A 25,022-nucleotide genomic window follows, 5' to 3' on the forward strand; every position below is an offset into this window, starting at 1 on the left:
AAGCATGCAGCGATATGAGGATCTGTTATACAGGTAAGTAGACATGCAGCTTAATGATTTCTGACATCAAACTCTGAAGCTGGAAGGCCTACATCCTTCTTTTTGGGAGGCTTGTACATAGAAACAGTTACCTGGAAGTACCTAGCTGGAAAGCATCTACCTAGTCTTTGAGAGCACCTTTACCTGTCAGACCACCAACTTTTCCTGTAAAACTCCAAGCAGTAAAAGCCAGCGACCTTTTTAGAATGCTTACTCAGTGGCAAATATTGCAGAAATATTGCTAAATGCTTGTAAAAACCTTTACCTTCCTGAAGAAACTTGTAATGATCATCACACTAACTAGTGTAGAAGAGACTCCACACAACCTTTAACTGAAGATTTCTAATCTAGTCACACTAAACTAATATAAGGAACAGTTATATTTGAGTCCAGTAGCACCTTGGAGACCAGACCAAGATTTCAGGGTATAAGCTTCTGAGAGTCAAATAGCAAACCAGAGGCCAAGGTGGCCGGGGTTGGATGTGCTGCCTTTGCCTCCAGAGTCCTTCCTGGCTTTCTGGCGACCTGGGGAGGCAAAAAAAAATCATCCCTCCCCATCACTGGAAAGCCCTCCTTGGGACTTAATGGACTTATGCCACCTTAAAGGGTGGCATAAGTCCACACCTTGGGCCACAGTATAACTGGCTGTAAACCCAGGATGGAAGCTGACTATCATTGGCTCCACCCTGGGACACCTCTGGCACACTTCTGCTGCACAGATGGGGCTGGGGGTGGCATGGGAGCACTGATGCAGTGCCCAGTGCTGCTTCTGGGCATCCTGAATGACCATAGCATCCACTTGCCACCATGTTTGCCCCTCTTCCAGAGTAAGTGTCCCATGGAGGGCAAATATACTGGCACTGGCCTGTGTCGGCTCCATGAGTGGATTCATTCGACCACCCTCTGGATTAGGCCAAAAGCTCCTTTCATCAACCTACTTGCGTCTAACTAAAGGAGCTTTGACTCTCAAAAGCTTCTCTTGAGGTACTACTGGATTCAAATCTAACTGTTCTGCTGAGGACCAACAGGGGTACTCTCTGAAAATATTGACATAACGAAGAACCAGAGCTCAAACAAAGTATGTATGTGAGATATTTCTGGCCCAAAGCGTGGGGAACATAAAGTTAAACCCAAAATGTATTTGTTTAAATTTTCATACTACAGAACAAAAGAAAACAATTTCCATTAGGGAAACATTTGTTTTATCTGTCTTGAATTTTTGCTCGTCATTCAACTGTTGAATAGGTGTGGTTCCCGCAGCATGGAGATGCGGCGCTGGAGAAAGTTGCTACCATTGATTCTTCCCACCCCCAACTAATGCAGCTGTTCAAGGCACAGAGCCTCTCAGGGGGTGGGGAACAGTGACCCAATTATGATAAATCAAAGTCAGTTAAACAAATCCCAGAATGCATTTCACTGCCTCTTCACCATGCTATATTGAGTACCGAAAGCGTTCATGGCATTCTAAGGGGACCGTTTAGGCTCTGAAGCACCTGCTTGGATTATGCTGAGTCACTTCTGTCTGTTGTGAAGAATGCAATGTGTGAAGTGTAGGGTTGCCAACTTCTCTCTGTGTGTCTTTTTGGCAGGGCTCCTGTGATGTTAACAGCTATGTGACAAGCAGAAGTGCATCAGATAACACTTCTCTTCCCATTGAATCTTGTGTTATCAAGAAAGATTATCAAGAAATGTTTCTTCTCTTGCCATGGAGAAGAACACACCTTACCATGAAATGCTTCTGAAGATGCCAGCCACAGATGCGGGTGCAATGTGAGGAGCTTAAACCACCCAACCAAGGCCTACAGCCCAGAAAATTCACACCAGCCACAAGAAAAAATGAATTTGCTGAATTTCTGATACACATTAAAAAAAAAACATTTTCTATGCCCCAAACATGGCAGCCTGAATGAAATAGTAACCCAAAGATCACAACCTAACTCAGAGCCCTACATTTCAAAACTGGAAAGCCATATGTAAACTAGCCGACCACAGCCCATAGAAAATAAACACAGTGTTGGGTGATGAAGGGTGCCATAGTACAAATTAACAATAAAGCTGCAGCATGTGCAGTAAGTGGAGGATATTATGGTCTATCAGTCAAATCTCTAGTGATTAAGGCAATCTACCCAATTGGTGGGCATCAATCCACAAGCTCCTGGATGAAATGGGATTGTGCAATTGCTTGGTAATTGTTCTTTCCGGCTTTCCTATATTAAGAGTTATGCTACAGTACTGAGGTTGTTATTAAGGCTACCAGCCTAAAGCATCATTGGGAGGGCATTTGATGAAGGCTGTGCTGGCTCATGACTGCTTCTGCCACAGGACATTTATTCATTTGTATGTAAGCACAAGATGCTTTGTTGTTTTGGCTGCAGTAGACGAATAAGATTGCCTCTTTGGAATTTGTGACTAAGGAATAAATCCCTTTGAGCCCAGTGGAACTTTCTTTTTTTAAAAAAAATGTGTCTAGGATCAGTCTGTACAATTCTCCATAATTATCATTAACCCTCCCCCATCCCAGTTGAATCAATTATTTTGTAAATGTGACAACCATGTCCATTGTTTTTGTAACATCTCTTATTCCAAGCAAAGAGCAGCTTTAAATCAGCTTTTAATTCTGCTGCCTCCCTCAGTAACTGCTACATAAGTTTCATTCTCCACCTTCTGTGGCAAACCCAGACTGGCTGTCTCCACTAGCCATTGTAGAGCTAAAACAACTCAACAAACAGATCCAAGCAACACATTCCCAATGGCACAAGATTTCGGAGCTCCTTCCCTCTTTTGGAAATGGGTTCTTGGTAGCAAGCAGGATTGACCCTCCCCACACAGCCGCTTGGAAGATACGCACCTGGTGACTTGGAGAAACCCATTCACAGAGTATTTGCTCTGTTTGTTTACACAGTGTATTTCTGTTCCCGTGTTTTGGCTGAAAAGGGGATTTCAACAAGACCGATGAAAGGCAGATACTGGAAAGGAATGGGGGGGAGCCTGAGTTGAGTGATAGGTGGGGACTTGAAACAGTGAACTCCTTAGAAAGCATAAATTGCTCTCAAGGGAACTGGAGTATTATTTCTTCAATTCTGCCCACTTGAAAACTGAGGGATTGTTGATTCACCAAGCATAGAAGGGGGTAAATGGGAACTAGCCAGGTTTTTCAAACCATCAATTCAATCTGAAATTGATTGGGCTAAAAGCATTACTTGATTAATCAGCACAATTAACCTATCAAAGGCTCAGTGGCATTTACTAGTTGGATTTGTCAGGACTAACCATCTGGTCATATTGCCATTAAAGCATGGGTCCCTAGGATGTGTTTAGCAGGCATTCTCAGCAGGGGTAGGTAGGTGTGTAGACTGTAGAACGCTTAGAACATTTTTTGACCTTGGGTCTCCTAAACTCAATCTCTTTTTTTTGGTCTTCTGTCCAAGTACCATTCATCAGTTTCATGGATCAGTGCAAGGAAATCAGGTTTGTAACCAGTGGTGGGATCCAAAAAATTTAATAACAGGTTCCTATTGTGGTGGGATTCAAACAGTGGCGCCGCCGCACACACGCACTTCCAGTCCCTATTGGGCAGGGAGGTTGCTTTAGTAACCCCTTCTCGGCACTCAGAAAAAATTAGTAACCACTTCTAGAGAAGTGGTGAGAACTGGTTGGATCCCTCCTCTGTTTGTAACCTCCTCTGTTTGCAAAGAACTTTGTATTAGAGGCATGAGTCAACCACTGGTATGAGAAGAGCAGAATATTATTTAGTGGAAAAATGAAAATGACTGCTTTCAAAGGATGGATAAACATAAAGTTGGCCAAAGTTTCTTCTAGATTAAGAAGAAAACTCTCTGAAGAGATATACTGGTGGAAGGAACTTATTTCGTCAATTTTGTGTTCAATTTTAAAATAAAAACACCCTACTGTTGGGGTGCTCTCTGGGTATCAAAGAGAACAGATGTTATTTGGATGATATGGGAATTTTCAGAAAGATTCCAAACTTCTTTTTACCACCCCCTTCCCTTTCAACCTTTCCCTATTACCGGGGCCTTTTTGGACTGGGCAGCACAAAAGGCTCTAGAACAGGGGTAGGGAACCTGCGGCTCTCCAGATGTTCAGGAACTACAATTCCCATCAGCCTCTGTCAGCATGGCCAATTGGCCATGCTGGTAGGGGCTGATGGGAATTGTAGTTCCTGAACATCTGGAGAGCCACAGGTTCCCTACCCCTGCTCTAGAATAATTAACCCCAGCAGATCTCAGACTTGATTGCCACATTCCTGGAAAGCAAGAGGAAGAGAACAGAACTCAGTACTATGACAGAGCGAATGACAAGGATGGTATTGCTCTTTTATTCCCCAGTACAACTTCCAAAGCAGCACAGCAGACAGAAAATACTAGGTTATTTTTTTTACCCCATTAATTGGAACTCTATGCTTGAAAAGCTTCAGGTGTTATATTACTCATGCCAGTTAGCTCAGCAGTTAGCAATGTAGTGTTTCTGTCCATAAAATGTTATGCACTGAATGAATGCTCAGGTGGCTGTGGTCAGTGCTTTTTTTAAAACGTGCACTGATTTGTATCAGTTTTCCCCAAAGGTGCTCGTATCCATATGGGTGAGTCATGCCAAAAAATTAAATTGCATTAAATTAATTTTGTTTAAAAGCTCCAATATGCTTCATCACAGAGCTGTTATAGCTTTCTCAGTGGAGATCTTGGCCTGCAGAAGAGTGCTGGACATTTTACCTATTGGTTATAGTTACAGTCTACAATGGATGCTTTCTTTTCCTTGAGACTTGCCCTGCAAGCTGTTACAGTCCAATCCAGGGGCAGGGGCAGTTTGGCAGCATTCAAGTATGGCACCTCCAAAGGAGTTTTCGGTGGTGCAACAAGCAGTGGGAAAATAGGCAACCTGCTGCCGCCAGGAGGACTCCATAGAAAAAAGTGACTTAATGCTACATGTTTTCATGGCGTAAGTGACTTAACGCTACATGTTTTCATGGCGTAAGTGACTTAATGCTACATGTTTTCATGGCATAAGTGACTTAACGCTACATGTTTTCATGTAAGTCACAGGACTGCATTGGGAGCATTCCTGGGCTAAAAGACCTTTGGAAGCTGGCTACAGTTAGCTTCTCTCCCAGGAATGCCTCTAGACCACCCCCAGCTGTTCCGGGGTGCCTTATCTGGGGTGGCAGCCTGCCGGCATGTTTGTCCTCTCTGCCAGCATATTTGCCCCTTATTTTGGCAGGGTGGGCAAATATGCCAGTGCAGGCCCACACAGCTTCCACTGCTCCTTCCCTTCCCCGCCCCTGGATTTGGCTGCCCAAAGTGTTGGTTTTATCTCTTCTGCCTTTCAATATGTATGGCAGGTGAGGAAGGAAGATCCTTTGGAAAACTTCAGGGGGCACCATCAGTATGATGACATCTAAGGATGCTGCAGCCTGGAGATTAATTTATGACATATTTATTTTAAATATGTATGCTGTGCTTTTCAATCAAGTCATCTTCCAACATATGAAGTCAATATAAGAAATTAATTAGAGCCGCAGAAATTATGTGAGCTGGTTTGGGTCTCCACTGAGGAGTCAAGTGTGGTATAAATTAAATAAGTAAACTTCACATGGAATTTGGCTCCTGGCTCATCTCTTAGTGGTGGAGCAGTGGAGAATAAACAAACAAACAAATGAAATGCAGCAGCTCATTACATTGAAGCATCTCCTGTATGTTTGAGAGCCGGCATGAAGTAGTGGTTAAGAGCAGGTGGACTCTAATCTGGAGAACTGGTTTCCCACTCCTCCACATGAGTGACTGACTCTTATCTAGTAACTGGATTTGCTTCCCTGCTCCTACACATGAAGTCTGCTGGGTGACCTTGGGCTAGCCACAGTTAATTCAGAACTCTCTCAGTCCCACCTACCTCACAAAGTGTTTGTTGTGGGGAGAGGAAGTGAAAGGAGTTGGTAAACTGCCTTGAATCTTCTTACAGGACTTAGAAAGGCAGGGTATACATCCAAACTCTTCCTCCAGCTTGGAAATTGGGGGTGGAGCCTAGGGGGGTGGAGCCTAGGAAAAGGAAGGACCTCAGTGGTGTATGCCATGGTGTTTACCCTCCAAAGCAGCCATTTTTTTCCAGGTAAGCGGATCTCTTTAGTCTGGTGATTTATTATAATATTTTGGGAGGTCCCCAGGCCCCACATGGAAGCTGGAATGCTACAGTTGGGAGGGTGGAGTTTGGAACACAGTTTGGGATGGGAGTTCAGCAGGGATGTAGAGTCCAACCTCAGAAGCTGCCATTTTCTTCAAAGGAACTGGTCTCTATAGTTACCATGATAAACACACATGAGAAGTTCAGAATTAAGCCTTCTGTGCCTGCCTTGGTCTTTTTGACTTTCCTAGCAAATACAATCTCTAGCCCATGAGCTGAGAAACTTCAGGCATGTATTTCTGTTCGCCTTGCTCTTGGCAATCCTGGGTTACAAAGAGCGGTAAGTTCAATTAAGCAAATGCAGATGGATCTTCTAAACATATCATGCCACAAAGTAAACAGGAAGGATGGCCTGAGAAAGTGCAAATCCTAGGATATTGTGTTTAGCAGTAAATAAAACAGGAATAGTGGTTAGAGTTACAGCTGCCAAGCCTGCTTTTAGCCTTGAGCTGCCAATAATGTCCGTGTCAGAATGCCATAATTAGCTGAATAAGAACCATCTATTAGATCCATCTCAAAGACATGAATGCTCTACACATTTATACTACTTTCAAAGGTGTTTAAATACTGTAGCTGAAATCACATAGGCATTGCTAAGGACTGAAATATGATTATAATTTATCCTTTTGGCACGGCCATCAGTTGTCTCTAAAACTTGACACAAGAACATGTAAAACTAACTTTCCACTATTCTTCCAACGGGATGTGGGGGGGGGGGGAGTGCTTTAAGTGGCACCTGTGAATTCAACCCTCAACAAACATGCTAAGGAAAAGCACAAGTGTGAATGTATGTGAAGCTTTCTGAGAGCCAGTATGATGTGGTGGTTCGGGTGTCTAATTAGAATCCAGCAGAACTGGGTCCAAACCTGAACTCTGCCACTGAAGCTTGCTGGATGATCTTAGGCCAGTCCTATATTCTCATAGGAAGGAAAGAGAATGATGTTTTAAATTGTGTTTGGTCCTCACTGGTGAGAAAAGTAGAAGTGGAAATAAAAATAAATGTCTCTGGTTAATGCCTGCAGATCCAGTCTCTGTGATAACAGCTTGCTGTAAGGTTCTTCTTTGAAAGGCATGTCCAGGACTGGCAGTCATAAGTACTCTTAAACTTGGGTCATTAAGCCATTCTTTGCTGCAGTCATGGAATGGTTGTGACAAATGAATGGCATAAACTGAGTCCATGCTTCTCATGCTATAGTAGTGGCCCAGTTGAGAAGATCATTGCCCTGGCTCTGTCACAAAACCCATAAGAAGTGTATGAGTGTTTATAATGAAAGCTCAATGTTCATTCAGAGAGATAATTAGCTCTGGGTTGGCAGCCGTGTCCTGCAGAATTCCCATGTTGGCTCTGTCACTGGGTATGGAATACACCTTGTCAGAATCCTGGAATACCGGGTTTGCAAGGTGGTGATCCATAGTTATATGTTGTAGGAAAACCCCAAACAATAGAAACACCCAGACAGCTTGTTAGGGAACAAGTGAACTGGCACAGTTGCACAGAGCACAGATGATTCCCAGGTTGAATAGAGGCAGAATGGCATCAGAAAAGTGGGCAGGTAAGCACAGAAAAGAGGAAGTCTGTCTAATCCAGGGTGTCAAACTTATTTTTTACAAGGGTGGATAGGACATAAATGTGATTAGGTTGAGCCAGGCCCGGTGTGTGTGTGTGTGTGTGTGGCTGCCTCAGCTGGTGAGCACCCAGCTGGCTCACCAGTCCAGATCAGCACTTTGGGGAGGGGGGGGGGGGCTGCCACAGCTCGCAAGTCTGCATTAGGGTGGGTGGCAGCCTCAGCTGGACGGTCTGTAATGGGCTCTCCAGGCCAGCTTGGGAACAGAGTGGGTGGGGTGGCTGCCTGGACTGGTAAACCCGCAGTGTGGTGAAAGGGCTGTCTGGACTGGCAAGCCCATCAGGCCAGATTGGTAGCAGAATGGGTAGGTGCCTGGACTGGTGAGGCTGCAGCAGGGTGTGGAGTCTACCTGGACTGGCAAGCCCGCTGCAGCCTCTCCAAGCCAGATCAGGAGTAGGGGATGAGGCGGCTGTCTGGACTGGTGAAGCTGCAGTGAGCTCGCCAGGCCAGATTGGGAGCAGGCTGGGTGGGTGCCTGGATTGGGTGTGAGGGAGGAGGATTGCTTCAGCTGGCTTGTGGGCCTGATAAGCACTCTCAAGGGGCTGGATCAGCCCCCCAGGCCTTATGTTTGACAAATCTGATCTATATAATCAATTTATTTTTGCAGATGAAATTGCTGTTAAAAACATAGCTACAGGGGCTAGTTGAAAAACTGGCAAGCTTTGACCTGAATGGCAGTAAACTGAGTAGAATATGCCTGATCAGGCCAGATAAAACAGTTTCCTCATTTTTGTGTGTGTGTTGGATTAGAATAGCAATACTAGGCTACATTGAGGGGGGCAACACTCCTGCCCCTTTGAAAATTGCATAATAGACAAATTCAGCAGGTAGATTGATGCAACTGCACGATGTGTAAAAATCTTCTCCTGCTGAAATGTGCTTATCACACAGTTCTTAAAAGCTCTCTCTCACACACCCAAACCCTCACGTTCTCACAGGATGGCTTGCCTACGTGATTGAACCATGAATTCAAACACTGCAGACAGAACTTCCACGTGACCATTTTAGTGGAATCAGATGCAAGTTAGCAGTTCAGCAAGCTGGTAATGAGAGACATGCATATGGAAGAAGTGACCCAGAGTTTCTCATACAAACTGTCACACATTATAAAAAGCAGTTTCTGCATGCACCACCTTTTCGCTTTAATACAAATGTAATGGGATATTATTTACCAGATTATGTTATTTTCCTTGATGCCATTAAAGGTTCAGCCACCTATTTCCACATACTATAAGGTACCATTAAAGCACAAATGTCAAAAGGTCAATTTTAGCTGCCCCCCCCCCCCCCTGTTAGGAGCTTGATGGATTGCTTTTCTGGTGCCATTATACTTTATGAACATCTTAGACTTGGACACATGTAGTAGGTGGTACCACCTGCACACACACCCCCCACTCTTCAGTATGGCATGGTATTGTTGCTCTTACATGTTCCAACACTTCCACCCCCTCTTTTATAAGCTTAGTTGCAGTGAACCTAGATGCTTGACATCCATTCCTTAAACCTATTCCGCCTTCAGAAGCCCCACTGTCTTTCTACAGACATAAAGTCAACTTTCTTGCTCAGACCTGATGGATTAAACTACTCACTCCCCCCTCCCCTATCTCTTAAGATAAAAAAGAATGGAGTTTTTCCTGTTTCTGAGAGCCACAGGCCTGTTGCTACTAGCCCCTGGCTTTAACATTTAGAAAAATCTCAAAACTGTCTTGGCTTCACCCAGAGCAAGAAGTGTACACAAAGGATCGCCAGTTACAGGGCAGACAGGCAGCACATTTTGGCAAATGTAGAAGGCATACATCTTGCTGCTCCTATGCCCTTTGCCCCAACTCTAACCCCAATTCACCCTGAGCCTCCACTCCTATGCACCTGCCTCCACCCCCAAATCCCAGACACTCCATTGCAGCTGTTGGGTGTCTGTTAGATCCAACTCCCATGTTAAACTCATTTGAGCACAGCGTTTGAGGGGAACTATGTCAAAGGAATGATAAAATATTAAATCCACGACTAGCTGCAGGAAACTCAAGTCACTGCTTCTCTCCAGTCTTGTGAAAGCTGATACCGCAAAACCATTACTTTTTTAAAAGCTATATTCAAGACGCTCTCCTTCCTAGCAACAGTTATTGTTGGCTCAGCATCTCATCTTCAAAAGAAAAAGGGGGTCTGCGGAAGGGAGATCACTTATTGGTAATACCTGGTTTCTAGCAACATTTTTCTCCTTTCAGTGGGGATTGGACTACCAGACTCCACATTTGGCCCTTAGGGCTGCAGCTGTGTGTGTGCATCTACTTTTCAGGAAGCTGTATGTGTGTTTGACTACTCGGGAGACAAATATATTTGGGGTTGGTTGCAGTTCCGCAAGCAAGGCATGCAAAACATACTGCTGGAAACTGTCTCAGCTTCCTGAGTGAGCAGGATATTTATTGGGATCTGTTCCCCAAATAGTCGTGTTTCATTAAAAATAAGCTCAGGAATGTTCCAGGCCTTTTTTGATTGTAGAGGAAATCACCTGGCCAATATGATTCCCCTTAGGTAAGGTTTCTTCACTGCAATTGCTGTTACAGCATGTGACCACCAGAGGATGCTCCTGCCTTTGCTGCACATCTTTAAGAACCCCCCCCCCCCCCCCGCACTCCTCTCAGGTAAGAGTATGAAGGTGTGTCTGTCATAGTAATATGTTCAGTCAGATCATGTAGGAAAGCTCTTCTGGGGTTGTACCACCAGAGAATCAAATAACTCTTTGCATCCTCCCCATGTCAAAATCCTGCTATCCTTAAGAAAGAGTCAACTTTACATAGAACGAGAAAATACTAATTTTAAAAGGAAAAGTATATAATCTCCAGCCCAGTTCAGAGATGGGTTAGTCCCAGGAGGGGAATGTCATAATTTTACACTCACAGAAGGACTGTCTGCATCACAAGAAAAACACTTGCAGGCTGAAGTAGAGCCTGTCTACCAGAATATTACCAAATAAAGGAAGGGGCTGAAAGGTGTGTAGGGAAATGGCTTAAAGGAGTCACATCATCAGTGTGTAAAAAAGTTGTGTGTTCTGCTTAGCAATTGGCACAAGTTTAGCATGCCGCTGGTGACTGGAAGACAAAGACAATAAATGCCTTGGGCAGCAGATGACGCAAGACTTGACAAGAACTCAGCATCAACTCTAGCATGACATGACAATGACAAACAGGGGCTACTAAATATTTTAGTAGACTTGTCAATGTTGTATTCTGTCTGTGTGGCAGTTGGGACATTCATCTCAGAGCATAGACAAACTGAGGCATAAAAACTGACCTCTGTGTCAAACAGATTATTGATCTACGATTCACAGTCCCAAACTATGGTACCTATCCTGTGAAGAAACCAGAGGGGGACCTTTTTTATAACTCAGTAAGTTCAGACACATTTTCAAGACCATGAAGTAATAAACATCTCTCACCAACAATGTTCACTTTATTATACATATAGTACTGATTCCCTACCCCTCCACTTCCTGTTCTGGACCAATTTTGGTCATGGATAGACCACAACCGGGACTGGCTTCTTGAATACTCATTCCTTGGATTGCTGGCCAACCTGGCAAAAACCTTCAAGTTCAAGTCAGATTTCATTTTTTCCCCTTCAGAAGTTGCTTAGAAACATGCCTATGAAAATATACTTCTCCGTTCTCACACTCTACTGTTCTGGTGCCAAGAGTTTTATTTTCCCTGTGCCTTGCCCTCAGAAATTCCTGTTTTGTTTTGTTTGTTTTTTAAATCTTGCAAGCATAACGTTCTGCCCAACTCATCTATTCCTAACACACTTAAGCCATCTTCAGTTTTCAGAGAAAGGTGGCTTTGTTATTTGCATCAGCTCCTTTAATATTATTGTGAGGAGCAAAGATGCTTCTAGAAATTAACTTGCAGACTAAGGAAGTGAGAGAGGCCACTGCCAAGTGAAATGGCCAGATGTCCTCTGTTCTGAAGGGTTGCCCAGAACATGAAAGCACCTTAGAACATGACAGAACTGTCTGAAATATTTCAAAGGGATGCTGGATATCCATGGCACTCATTATGTTTGAAACTTTCCCCCTAGAGGTAAAGAATGAGGCTAAATTATGCCAACAAGTCATTTTAATATGATAAACAATCAAGATGAGTCTGTCTTTGTTCAGCATCTGCCTTCTAAATCTAGAGTCCTCACAAGACTTGCAGGCCTCAGGCACAACAATGTCTAGAGCCCTACAACCCACAAACTGCTCACAGCTAATCTATTGACATAATTGTGTGTCCATTTTTATGTTTTGAGGGAGTGCAACTGGAGGACTTCAAATGAACGTACACATGCACAAGCCCCCCCCCCCCCCGCCTTCATAAAATGCAGCTCAACCATACAACCATTTTCACTGCTGGCCTCCAAAAGGTCCGCCATATTTCAATTCAAGGCACAATGAAGTCCTCCCATTTCACATAGCCAACAAGAAAAGAGTTTTGAAAGATTCCTCATTTTGTTACATAATTCTTCAGACTGTTTATGAAACATGACCATCAATCGCTGCTCTGAGATTTCATGACAGAACCCGACCAGATGTTGTGAGGAGTGTTGATGTGTGCTGCAAAAGAGACGTCCAGCCCAAGACTGCTGCCTAAAGAGTAGAGAGGCCCTGTGAGTGCAAAATTTGCCTATCCCTGACTGGAGAGACCTCCTCAGCACACCTGCTGTACAGCTGGAGCGTGACAGAAGGGGTAAGGGAGGAGAAAGGGAGAGAAAAGAGAAAAGGTTCAGGCTTGTTCAGACTCAGTCCAAGTGCTGCTGGTCTCATCCGTCTGTAAGTGGCACTGTTGTTATTTCAAATGATGCAGAAGAGGAGCGGAGTTTGCTCCTTTGCATACTGTTGCATTTGCCTCTAGCCATATTGTTCATATTACTGAACAAACTGCTGAACCTTCTCTTGCTCTCTCCATGCACAGAGAAAAACTTGGTGCAAGGGGAGAAGAAGTACTGTAGATGTTCTGCAGGGAAGAGATTTCATGGAACTTCAGTGGAAGCTGATTGTTAACAGTTTACTGGGTTATGAGACAGGAAACTAAGTCATATATCTCCTCCTCCTCCTCCTCACATAACAGAGCAGATCCCACATACAGAATTACCCAAGCCATCGTCTTTGCCTTTAGCTCCTTCCAAAGGCAGCACCTGAAATTTTGAAATTTGTATTTGTTTTTGAAAGGAACTTTCCCTCTGCCAGAGGAAATGACAACCAAACGGAGCCAATGCCTGCAAGTGGCAGAAGAGGGTAAAGAAAAAAGGCAAGATTTATTGGTGTTGGGAAAGAGAAACTGTAGCTGCAAATCTCTGCTCCATGGACACAATGAGCAGTTTGGCAGAAAGCAAATTATGATGATGAGAGGGACAGGAATTATTGCTGGCGGGGGGGAGGGAGGAGGAGGTTTTTGAGCCAAGGTGTGAATAACGATGAAGAAATGGTCCAGCTGGAATAAAGGACAGTGGATACAGCATCTGATTTTTTTTTTTTTTACTAATGCAAAATAGAAATGCTGATCATAGTTTGGCTTTTTTTTCCCAAAAAATATTTTTCATTCTTCTGTTGCACCTGCGAAAGTGACCTAGGCGAGGATGACTGCCAGTGATACCCCGAGAAAATCCAATTCTGGGATTTGGTACAGAATAGGATGGGCCTGTTGAGCTGTGGACACAGGTATGGAGGCTGGCCTGCATGAAACTGGGTGGTGGTCTGTGGGTGGAGGGTCTCCTGTGCTGTGGCCACATGGCTGCAAAGCACACAGCATTGACTGACAAATGCCGAAGAAGATAGATTTGCTGTGGGACAGTGAAGCTACCATGTGGGGGGGGGGGCAGGATTTAAATAAAGGTGTATGAAAAGGGAACGAGAGAGAATGAGAGAGACAGTTAGTGAAGGCCAGTGAGGAGCCTGGTCGGGATCCAACATGTGGTGAGGAAAATTAATTAGCGTTTGAAACCAGGTTTGCGATAACGATAGGAAAAAATATGAAACAGGAGAGAAGGCAAAGAGTGACCTCAGGCTAGTAAAGGTGGGTAAAGCTGATGAAGCAAGGCTGATGCCCTCTAGGCAAAAGAAATATTGTGCGGGGGTTACATGGGTTTTACACAGTAAGGGAAATGAGGGTAAGAGAGAAGCAAAGGGGAAGGGGAGGAATGACTTGCTCATAATAGGATTGAAAAGATGGCCTGATGGGATAGGTGGCACCTCTAGGAACTAGGGAAAGAGCAGCAGAGTGTGGTTAGCGCATGACAGGCAATAGGCAGAGATGCTACAAAGCAACATGCGCAAAGAGCAACATAGAACGACCCCCCACCCTTGAATCCAAACCAAGGCCCAGGATAGGACTCACCATTCTTGGCTTGCTCCCTGTAGCTCTTTTCATTAAGGCAGGCCCCTCGACCATGGAGCAGCGCGTGCAAGGGCTTCTCCTCGCCTTGGCGTGGCAGGCAGCGCAAGCCTTGAGCGCATCGCTCCGTGTATACTCCGCACGACTGCCCTTCTGCGAGGGCACAGGTCATGCAGCATCCGCAGCCAGGCTCCTTCACCAGCTCGCAGCCCACAGGGCTGGGAGGGCACATGGAGTGTGCTTTTTCATCGCAAGGTTCACAGTGCACAAAAGAGCCCAAGCCCTGCGAAAGCCCCAGGCACAGGCAGAAGAGGAAAACCTGCCTTAAGAGCATCTTCAGGGCACTCAGAGGCGCAGCGTCGCTGGCAACCAAGGCAGTGTTGAGTGTCTTTTTAAAGAGAACGAGTTTTTTTTAAAGTTGCTCCTTCCTTAGGTTCTGGGGGGAAAAAAAGCTTTTCCACTTCGAAACGATTCAAAAAGAATAAGAAAAATTCCAACAGGCTTTCGAAATCTGCCGCCACAAAAAAAATTGCAGATGCAACAGGTTGGAGGGGTTTTTTTGTTACCCCTGCCCAAAAAGTCACTGAACAGGCAGGAGGGGCAAAAAAGAACAAGGACAGCTGTGGTGAGGCTGCACAGAGACGTACACAATAATCCACACGCCCCACTCCAGAGCAAGGTTTGCAAGAGCAGAGCCTGAAGAGGCAGCAAAGTAGGGACCGAGCTTCTCTTGACTGTCCTGATATTATCTGCAGCAAATTAAAAACGGCTAGAGGAGCATGGAAGCAGGTAGAGCTGGGCTTTGTCGAGCAGCGACTGAGCTTGGGTCGGGACTGGCTGGGTTTTCCCCCCTACCCTCGTCTTCCTAGATTGGGTTAAGAACAACAAAGAGGTTTTCTGTAAAGTTGGAGGATTTTTACCAAATCGGCAAGAGAGAGAGAGAGAGAGAGAGTGAGAGAGAGAGTGAAGGGGGGAAAAAGGGGGGGAAAAAGAATTCCACTTTGTAGATCTCCCAACACTTTTCCCCTGGAGAAGTTTCTAAAGAGACTGAATAATGCCGAGCAGGCATGTCTTTTAAATAGACTGCCCCTGGCTGCCTGCCAGCCCCTCGCTGCAATCTGAGATCCCAGTGACACCTCAGCCTGAATGGGTGCCAGTAACCAGGGCAAGATCAGTGCACACTCCAAATGTGTGTGGGGGTGGGGTGTGCAGCTTCTGACTTCTAGGCTTCCAAAGCCCTGGCAAGGATCAGCAACATTATTGTAGCAGGGACACAGACACACACACACACAAAAGCCACCCCCAAGGCATCCGTCTTCTCTTTCAGGCAAGATCAGAAGGCATGAAGTTCTGCTGACTTTATACTGCAGGGAATATTTCAAAACTTTTTAAATTCTATTTTAAATTCTATTTTAAATTCTATTTTATTCACATTTACCTGGAGAGTGGCTTCATTGGATACTGAGAGTTACTTACAAAAGAGTGAAACACAGGCAGTTTGGCCAACTTAAAAAACAAAGCAAAACTTTTTGCTCCTCTGCCTTTAACAGCACTAGCAGGTGCTAAATGCTTATCTTCTTGCACTGCAAAGTTTCATTTGCTGATTTCTCCAGATCATTCTGCTGTTAAAGGCATAGGAACAGGTCAGGACATTATTGTTCTTGGTCAGCTGGCAACTGGTCAGGGTCTCGGCTGTTATCTTGTTGCCAGTGTTTGCCAAAGAGTGTTTACTGAATCAGCCAGATATGCAACACCCCAGTTTCAATTTAGCAAGGCTGTATTAGCATACAACTGTGTTTGCCGTGCAGAAACGTTCCAAAGAGTTATTTGCTGGGTGAGAGTCCCAGTGCCATATGTACCATACCTGCAGCTAGCATGATAATCCTCACGGCTTTGTAGGTGTATGACGTGTTTGATTAGAGTGTACTTTGATGGCGTGAGGTTAGCAAAAAGCAACTTGCCTATCAAACACAAACAGCTTAAATCCAATGCATGAACTCAGCCAAAAGGCACGATGGGTCCAAACAGGACTGCAGAGAACAAGTCAGCTATGTCGCAAGATGATTTTTTTTTGTCATGTAAAGCACACCTCGTGGATTGCAAAGACATCCTTGGCCACCCTGCTCAGTGCTCTTCCAAACCCACACCTGGAATAGAGCTGGAAAATGTCCTAGTTCTGGAAATATTTTTTTTTGCCTCTCTAGCATTCCTGAACAACAAGAGAGAGAGATAAGGGCATATAGTTTCATGCTGTACCACATTATATTTTAAAGGGAGGCTGACCATATAGGTGAAAGCAGGAGTACATGTTGATCAGCGGTCCTCCCAGGACATTAAAACCCAAACATAGCTATAGAAGAAATACAGTACATCTTGAACTGCAGCACTCTGAAATTCTTCCTTCCACAAATAACCAATAAGCAGTCCGTGTTACCTTCAAGCAAAAGGGGAGGGCACTGAAAGCAATCTGGCACTTTTGAGATAGATGCCCCAGCAGTGACTTCGCTCTTCCCGTTCAGCATGGACCCCAACTCTTTCATCTGTCTTCAGTGTGCCTGCATTGCATAGCTTTTGCCGCTAGAATGCACCCTTATCTATGATAAGTCTTTGGGCCAGCTGCTTGAAAATTTTAACCCCTTTCTGCCTTCCATGAACTCTCTTTATGCTGGCTACTTCAATGTCTTAACTTCTCTTTTGCGCTAATGCTGCTTGAATAGTGGAAAAGCACAAGAGATCTGTTTTCTTAGAAGCATGATCACAAAAGGCCAAGGGCTGATTTTTTTGGTATCTTTTCTATTCATTATAAATTCAATCGTTGTTGTTATTATTTTACTATTCATTACATGTTTATCCTACCTGCCCTCCGAGGAGCTCAGTGTGACACATGGGGTTTGCTTCTCTTCCATTTTTGTTTCCTGACAAGTCTATGGAGGAGGTTAGGCTGAGAACAAATAGCTGGCTCCAAGAAGGGTTGCCAGCCTCCAGGTGGGGCCTGAAGATCTCCTGGAATAACAGCTGATCTCCACACTACAGCAGTCAGATCCCCTGGAGAACATGGGTGCTTTGCAGGGTGGACTGTATAGAGTTATCCGCTGCTGAGATCCCTCCCTCCCTCACCCGACCCTGCCCTCCCAAATTTTCAGGAGTTCCTCAATATGGACTTGCCCACCTTAACTTCAAGTTATGTAATGAGTTTCACATCAAGCAGGGATTTGAACCTTGGTCTCTGTCCTAGTCCAGTGCCTTAACCACTGCACTGTACATGTCTGTCCTGCACATTTATCCTGTGCACAGGATCTCCAGGGTGGGAACAGAATTCAGGAATGAGCCAATAAAAAGCTAGCAACCCTGTCTGCATCTCTGTTCCAAGCCTTTACAGTGTGTGATCCATCAAACAAAATCCTGCCTGTCCATAACGTGTGCTAGCTCATTTTGATCAAAAAGGCCTCTCAACAGCAGAGAAGAAATAATTGCACTTCAAAGTGATGCCTACAAGAAAAGAGTTTGCAATTGATGAGCTGCTCCCAGCACAAACTGCTCCCAGCCAAGATCACATTTTCCCTCCCAGGTTGTCCCTTTTTATTGTTTTTAAGAATGGAGGAGTCCTCGCTAATATCTGAAAAACGATGCCAATGTCTTATTATATTCAGCACATAAAGGGCTGTTGGATGACCCCCAGCCCTTTCTCCCCTTTCACTCAACTCACCTGTCTGATCTTGAGGACACCACCATTCATGTCATGAAATACTGTTCAAACATAGCCAAATCCAATATATGAAGGGTCAGATTGTATGCTAGATTTACAGATTTTACTAGGGAGACTGAACCTGTGTATACTGGTTTGACACCCTTTGAACATTAGCCAACTTCATATGCCCGGGGGAGGGGGGGACATGCAAGAGGCTGGCAATAGCAAAGGTCTTTCCCTCATGAAGAAGAAGAGTTGGATTTATATTCTCCCCTTTCTCTCCTATAGGAAACTCAAAGGGGTTTACAAACTCCTTTCCCATCCCTTCTCACAACAAACACCCTGTGAGGTAGGTGCGGCTGAGAGAGCTCAGAAGAACTGTGACTAGCCCAAGGTGACCCAGCTGGCGTGTGTGGGGGTGCACAGGCTAATCTGAATTCCCCAGATAATCCTCCACAGCTCAGGCAGCAGAGTGGGGAATCAAACCTGGTTCCTCCAGATTAGAGTACACCTGCTCTTAACCACTACGCCACTGCTGCTTAAATGTTATATAACATTTCTTGCTGCCAAATGGTATATTTCTCCACTTTTAATTCCACACATTTTTTCCTCAGTTGGGTTTCAGAAATGTTTTCCTTTCATTTTTCCTTACTTATTTTTCCAAGCATTTTATCACAGTTTGTTTTAATCTGTTTCTGAGCCAGCTTTCATTGAGCGAGTGATCATGTTGAAACAGTGTTTGTTTCTCTGCCCTACCAAACAACTGCCCCTTATCTACGCCCCTGTGTAGTTTTCAACTTCCCTTTCAGTCATTTTCTTCTCCTCCTTAATCTCCATTTTCAAAAAGATTTTTTTTAAAAAAAGAAAATCACTTTGTCATATCACGTAAGCAATGTAATGTGAGGGCATAGGCACAAGCCTGGTCAATTGTATCAGCTGTGTCAATTTCATCTCAAATTAGGAGTGTAATTATAAAGCAAAGATACACTGTCTCCAGTTAGGAGCAAGTGAAATTGACAAGGAAAGTTACTTTTTTAAGAAGAAATTTACTAAAAGAATGCTGTAGTTATGAGTTATAGCAGTTCAAATTTGGCCAAAGAAATTGGGGAGGGTTTTTTGCCAGGGTGGGGATGGCCTACACATTTCTCTTCCTCCAGATATTGGTGCCTGCTCCAGTACGGGGGGGGGGGGGGGTTGCTTCCATTTTGTGCAAACACTTGGCCCTTTTCCACAGTTGCCCTGGTGGAGGGGCAAAACTACTGTGTGTGTGTGGCTGCCACAGCCTTCCCCAGCGCTGAGACCACCAACATAGTGAGGGAGGGACAGGGCTCCCTCCTGATCATTCAGCACATTAGCCAGCAGTCAGGAATGCAGACTTAACCCACTCTTGTGGGTAGCATAAGTCTGTTAAACCCAGTGGGGGCTTCTTGGAGGCTTTCACACTTGCAAAGGCTCCCTGTGCTACTAGGAAGTCTTGGGGGGGGGGCAGGCATGGCACCACAGCTGGGCTCCTGGCTCTTGGATGGGGCTGTGAGGCAGAGATACAAACTAGCATGGTCAATTGGTTTAGCTTTGTCAATTTCACAAAAACATATGAACGTTCAGGCAGAGATAAAAACTAGCATGACTGATTGGATCAGCTTTGTCAATTGCATGTTGAATTGTTGATGTAAGGTTAGGACAGAGAACAGTTTTGAAGCTGGGGGTGATTGAAAAGGGCACTAGGAGTAATTTCTGCATGTAATCATGGACTGTTACAGTAACAACCATGCATTACTATGAATAAAATTTGATTGGAAATGTGGTTCTTTTTGGGGACTATGTGTTTCAATTTCTTCAGGTAATGCTCTTACTCCAGGAATTATTTCAGCTTCTCTTTTGGGTTGGTAGTGGAAATGAAGGCTGAAACATTGTTGAATTGCCGCAGGAAAAAAAGGGGGGGGGGATGTTATTCTTCTGCATTGCAGGTGACATCCAACCACCATCAGGAATAACATTTCAGCAGTAGCATGTGGAATAAAAGCAACTGAAGGGACAATGGGGGAAAAATCCCAAAACAACAGGAGGAAAGGAGGTCTGTGGAATGATTTCCAGAAGATGTTTTCAAGAGACAAATTTTGACCACCGAGAGAATCTGTGGTAAGCTGTGGTGCGGAAAAGGCCTGTGTGTTAAGTTTGAGCATTGTCCAAACAGGCTCAGAATCTTTATTTCTATTTGCATCATTTAATATGTTTCCATCACAAAATGTATGTTGTGTTGGAAGGTTGCCATTTTTTAAAAAGTGGCTGTGCCTTTATTAGCACAAAGAAATTTAGCTTGTGAAGCTTTTCTCAGCACTATTCCAAGAAAAGCTCCACTATCTTGATTTCTGAATGTCTTTTAGAAGCACAGGGGAATGACTGGTAAAAAAAATATGGCCAACTTAATATGAGGGACTATCTTGAAGTCTGCAAAGTAAATTGCAATATGCCTTCTTAATTTTAACTTTGTTTTGGATTTATATCCTGCCCTACCTTGGCAAGCCCATGGATACCTGTGCACCTGTGCCCAGTGTCAGCACTTGTACAAGGAGCCCATGGACAGCTGTGCCTACTGTCAGCATTTATGCAATACTTACCCACATTATTTATCTTGGTCTGCGCTGGAATGGAGTGACATGTAGCATTCCAAGGTCTGAGGATCTCAGTGGACCTTGGATCTATACCAAAATGAAGATCAGGAGTTCAGTGAGGGGTTGCTTGGCAAGGGTGCCACATGGGAATCCAAGCAAAGTTTCAGACAATAACCCTATAATTGAGAATCCAGACCTACGTGGAGTAGGAATGAGAGGCAGCAAGAGTGATATTCTTGGGAGCACACAGGCAATTTCAAGTCTGAGCATGAATTAGAACGACAAAGGCAGTTCTTATTAAAGAGGTCAGGAATAAAAGAAACAAAAGGTTGAATATTGTGGTACTGTAGGGAAGCAGAGACATCTGAAGTAAACCTCTGGCAGGGCTAAAAGGATGGGGGGGGGGACTTGAGGTGAGGAGGAGAAATTGGCAACGAATCCACAAAGCAGAAAGCTTTCTAAATAAGAGACAATTATAAAGGAGTTAGAGCATCACTGCACTCAGGGCTTCCAATATTGCTATGGCAAATTTTGAGGGCAGTGTCTGAGGAGGTTAGAGTGTGGGGAGGATGTAACCTCTCTTCCAGGTGATATTTTATGAATCTCCCCTAATATGTATGGCAAAGACCCCAGAGACATGAAGGGATAGAGCAGGGGTCTGCAACCTGTGGCTCTCCAGATGTTCATGGACTACTGGCAGGGGCTGATGGGAATTGTAGTTCATGAACATCTGGAGAGCCACAGGTTGCAGACCCCTAGGATAGAGGATCATGATGGAAGCTATTTTCCAGCCCATTTTCTCCCACCCCTTCATTTCTTATCAGTATAGATTTCTCTAATTCCAAATTAGCTGTCTTGGAAGGTCCTGCTTGCTATGCCAACAACCGGGCATAGTGCTTTGATAGCACTGAAACTTCCTAAAACAATCACTATGGAGCTTAGGCTTCACCTCTTCATGGCCAAGTAAGCAAATCATTATATTCTGTGATTGATATTTAGCCGTGCAATTGCAGTCCCTTCCTGCTTTTCTTTTCTTTTTTTTTGGGGGGGGGGGAGCTAACATTTTTTATATTATATACACATGCCTTCCAACTGTTATTAACCCAACCTTTCTAATAAAATGGTAGACAAAGATAAGCAAGATGTTATGTCAGCAGAAGGGTCAGATATCAATTGATGGGTAGGGTTTGTTTCGGGAAGAGAGAAATGCAAGAGCAGTGAAGATGGTCACATCCATATAACCAAGCTGTTCTGTTGAACAACCAACCAATCTTCAGTTCTTTTTCAGGTGAAGCATGCAAGCAAAATGGTGGTGGACCACTTTGAAATACTCTTGAATGAAAGTCTAGACTCATTTCAAATTGCCTTCCAATCCAGTGTTGAAACTGAAATTGCCTTGATCTCTCTGATGGATGACTTAAAACAGGAGTCAGACTAACCTATGCCAGCTTTTGCCTTCTGCTGCAGAAGAAAGCTCTTACTATCATCACCCTTGCCTTGATAACTTCCACATGAGATAACAAAGTGCATGATTTGGGACTGCCTTTGAAAGACATTCAGAAATGACAGCTGGTCAGAAATGCAGCAGCCAAGTTGTTAATCAGGACTTGCCTAGTATTGTCCCAAGGCTTCAAGTTGGTTGTTGGTTTCTGGCCACACTTCAACACTTCTTTGTTTCGGTTCTGTTTTTTAGACTTCTGGTTGGATCTACAGCCCAAATTCTATTTCATTATTTAGTGAATGGCCCATCTTGTTTGTTTTGACTCACTCTGTTTAGTCTGCCACCAGTCCCAAAGAGAAAGGGGGACCATAAACCACATAAATAAAGAGCTGGTGCTGATTTTTAGAGTTTTATGGGCTCTGTGACCAGGACACCAAAACGGCACGACTCTCAGGTGAATCTGCCTATGAATTGAGAGCCTGCTTTGGGAGTTGCCTATGTAGAATACCCTCCCAGAAAAGCTCCGTCTCACTCATCTCCAGGTTTTTAAAGCTTTCTGTCAGAGGAAAGAGATAGATGGCATTAGGAAATTATTGTAGATTTCTGAATTTTGATCTTTTGTATGTTGGTTGGTGTTTTATTTCTTTATATTTTTTTAAAAAGGAAAAATAATCTATAAGTGTTATAAAGAGCCCCTTGGGGATAGGACGGTATAAAAAATTAAGAAATAAATAAATAAAAATAAAACAAATATCATTTTTTAAAAAATTGGTTAATGATGTTTTTACGTTTATCGAATTTTCTGTATTCTATTGTTCAGTCATTATTCTTCAGGAAAGCTTTGAATTTAGTTTTCAAGTATTTTATGGTCAGACATGATTAGCAACAATTGGGTAGCTAAAGAAAACCATAATGTTAAGACTTGTGTTTTATGTGGAGTGAGCAGCTGTCTACCAAGAAGCACTGCTGACCCTTGTGAAAACCTCAGTTCAAGGAACACAGTTTTCTATGATATTCAGTAATATATTTACTGTCCAGTCCAAATGTGTGTGTGTGTGTGTGTGTGTGTGTGTGTGTGAGAAGGCTCATTGGAAGTAGTGGAATGGTTGCATAAGCAGCTGTGCCTCCAGTTGTGCTAAGTGCCATGGATGCTGGCGCAGAGGATCTTACCTTGGTGGCTGACTGCCACAGTGCCCAGACTTGAAAGCTGAGCACTTAGGTATGTAATAGGTATACAGGAAAGAAGAGATTAAGTCTGATTCAGTATTGGTCCTTTTTAAAATGAGGCAATCAAAGTTAACCTGAATTCTACCCTAAAAACAAGTTCAAAAGAATTTTAATGTGAACTGAAACTACCCGAACCAAAAATATCTTTACTCCCTTGAACCTGAACCTAGTTCCAGTTTAAGTTCAAGACAACCAGAAATTCTAGGTCTAGGTTCAGTCTTCTTTTACAACATAACCACTCTGAACTGAGTTTTTTTGGGGTGGGGGGGTGGGGGGATATGATTCAAATAAAGTTCAACTCCCTATGTTAAAAAGCGCACCCGGTTTGGACCGGGGCGCCCGTTGCGGCAGGGAAGGATTGTTTTAGGAAGTCTGCCCACTTCCCCGTTAGGCCAAGAACGGTGGTCATGTGACTGTTCCACCGTCACATGACAGGGGAGCCGGGAGGCTATAAAAGCCTGTGCCTGGCTCAGCTCGGCCTCTTCGCAAGGCCAGGGGCAAACAGACCCACCCACCCTCCCTAGGGTTATTAGGGGTTGTTGCATGTTTTTTTTTACTTATTTGTCGCAGTCTGGGCGGTTTTTTGGGCATAGGGGCACATCCTTTATTGGGGAGGCAGGCTTGCAGGCCAGACCTCCCTGCGGCGGGGGCCTCAATAAGAGGTCTGGGGGTAGTGGAGGGCTTGATGGCACAGGCCTGGAGGTCATGTTTCGGGCTCGCTACCCCTGGCAGGAGGGGGTGTCACGAATGGATATGCATCCAAGTGGCACCCAGTAACCTCCTGCCCCGGTCCCCATGGGGGACGGTGCCAGGCCAGCGGTTTGCTTCCCGAAGGGCCAGGAGGTGTCAGCTTTGGGGCTGGCCGTGGGCCAGGTTCAGCGGTTCGCTGCCTGGTGGCCAGGATGTCTCCCATATGCTTGCCCAGCTTCCAACTGTTATTATTGTTGCTGTTATTGTTAATGTTAATAAACCGGGCTGCGGCCATTTCATTTCCAAAGAAATAAATATTTCTCTGTGGTTATTGGGTAAAGTGTAATCCGAACATCTGCACGCAAATCACATTAATTTCTCATTAGGCCTTAAGCCCATTTTCTACCCAAATGTCTGAACTGAACCATTTGCCTCCCAAGTTCAAATTTCTATGAAGATCCACATAGGTGATATCCTCACTTTTAATTCTGGGCAATTAATCCTGGGGTGTCACCTGAAATATCCAGGTTCCCTCAAGATCTCCTCACAGCCGAACCGTGGAACACAGATGAGTCCTGTTTCTGGCGCTTCCCCCCCCCCCCCCCGCCTTATCATGGGATTTTCCTGGACCTGCTTGTATATGCACCTTTTTGAAAAAACACTCCAATGGGAGCTAATAGGAAATGGGGGCTACACATTTGAGGGTCCATAACTTTGGCCCCCATAAACCAAACTTCACCAAACCTGGGTGGTATCATCAGGAGGGTCTCTTAAAGATACTCTGAAATTTTGGTGCTGCTAGCTTAACAGCTGCACCCCTGACAGCAGGCACCCCCCCCCCCCCGGGGCAGGCCTTGATGTCTTCACTAGAAACATGCTGCAGTGAGGATGTTGGAACCTGGATGAAAAGGTGCCGTTTCTTTTGAAACTTGGTTGTATCTAGATTAAATTTTCAGTGGGAATTCGGCCATAGTCCTGAATTACATCCAGAAATCTGTCCATGTGAAGGAACTGGGAGCTACTCTGTGGACAAAGATTGTAGGTAGACAAGCTGATCGCTCAGGAGGAAAAATACCAGAACAAGAGTTGGTTAATGTTCATTTATTAAGACTAATTAAATTGTTACAAAATATAAAGCACAAATAT

General features: G+C 44.3%; 1 protein-coding gene and 1 long non-coding RNA gene across 3 annotated transcripts in view; one reads left to right on the forward strand and one right to left on the reverse strand.

The window, feature by feature from the left end:
• Positions 1-16,757, reverse strand: part of IGFBP5 (insulin like growth factor binding protein 5) — a 46,262-nt gene extending 29,505 nt beyond the window's left edge. Inside the window, exon 1 of one of the 2 annotated variants that reach the window (XM_048484229.1) lies at positions 16,653-16,757. In XM_048484229.1, coding sequence (XP_048340186.1) covers positions 16,653-16,740 — 88 coding nt within the window. In that variant the 5' untranslated portion in view covers positions 16,741-16,757. Of the gene's footprint in view, positions 1-14,221; positions 15,276-16,652 lie in introns of those variants that run through there. The other variant, XM_048484228.1, reaches the window with a different exon arrangement.
• Positions 13,296-23,767, forward strand: LOC125426093. Its single transcript, XR_007243498.1, has 3 exons — positions 13,296-13,545; positions 19,874-20,045; positions 21,807-23,767. It is a non-coding gene; the product is annotated as an uncharacterized LOC125426093 (long non-coding RNA).
• Positions 23,768-25,022: the final 1,255 nt, after the last annotated feature.

Source organism: Sphaerodactylus townsendi, linkage group LG02 (assembly GCF_021028975.2).
Source record: "Sphaerodactylus townsendi isolate TG3544 linkage group LG02, MPM_Stown_v2.3, whole genome shotgun sequence".
NCBI classification, from domain to species: Eukaryota; Metazoa; Chordata; class Lepidosauria; order Squamata; family Sphaerodactylidae; genus Sphaerodactylus; species Sphaerodactylus townsendi.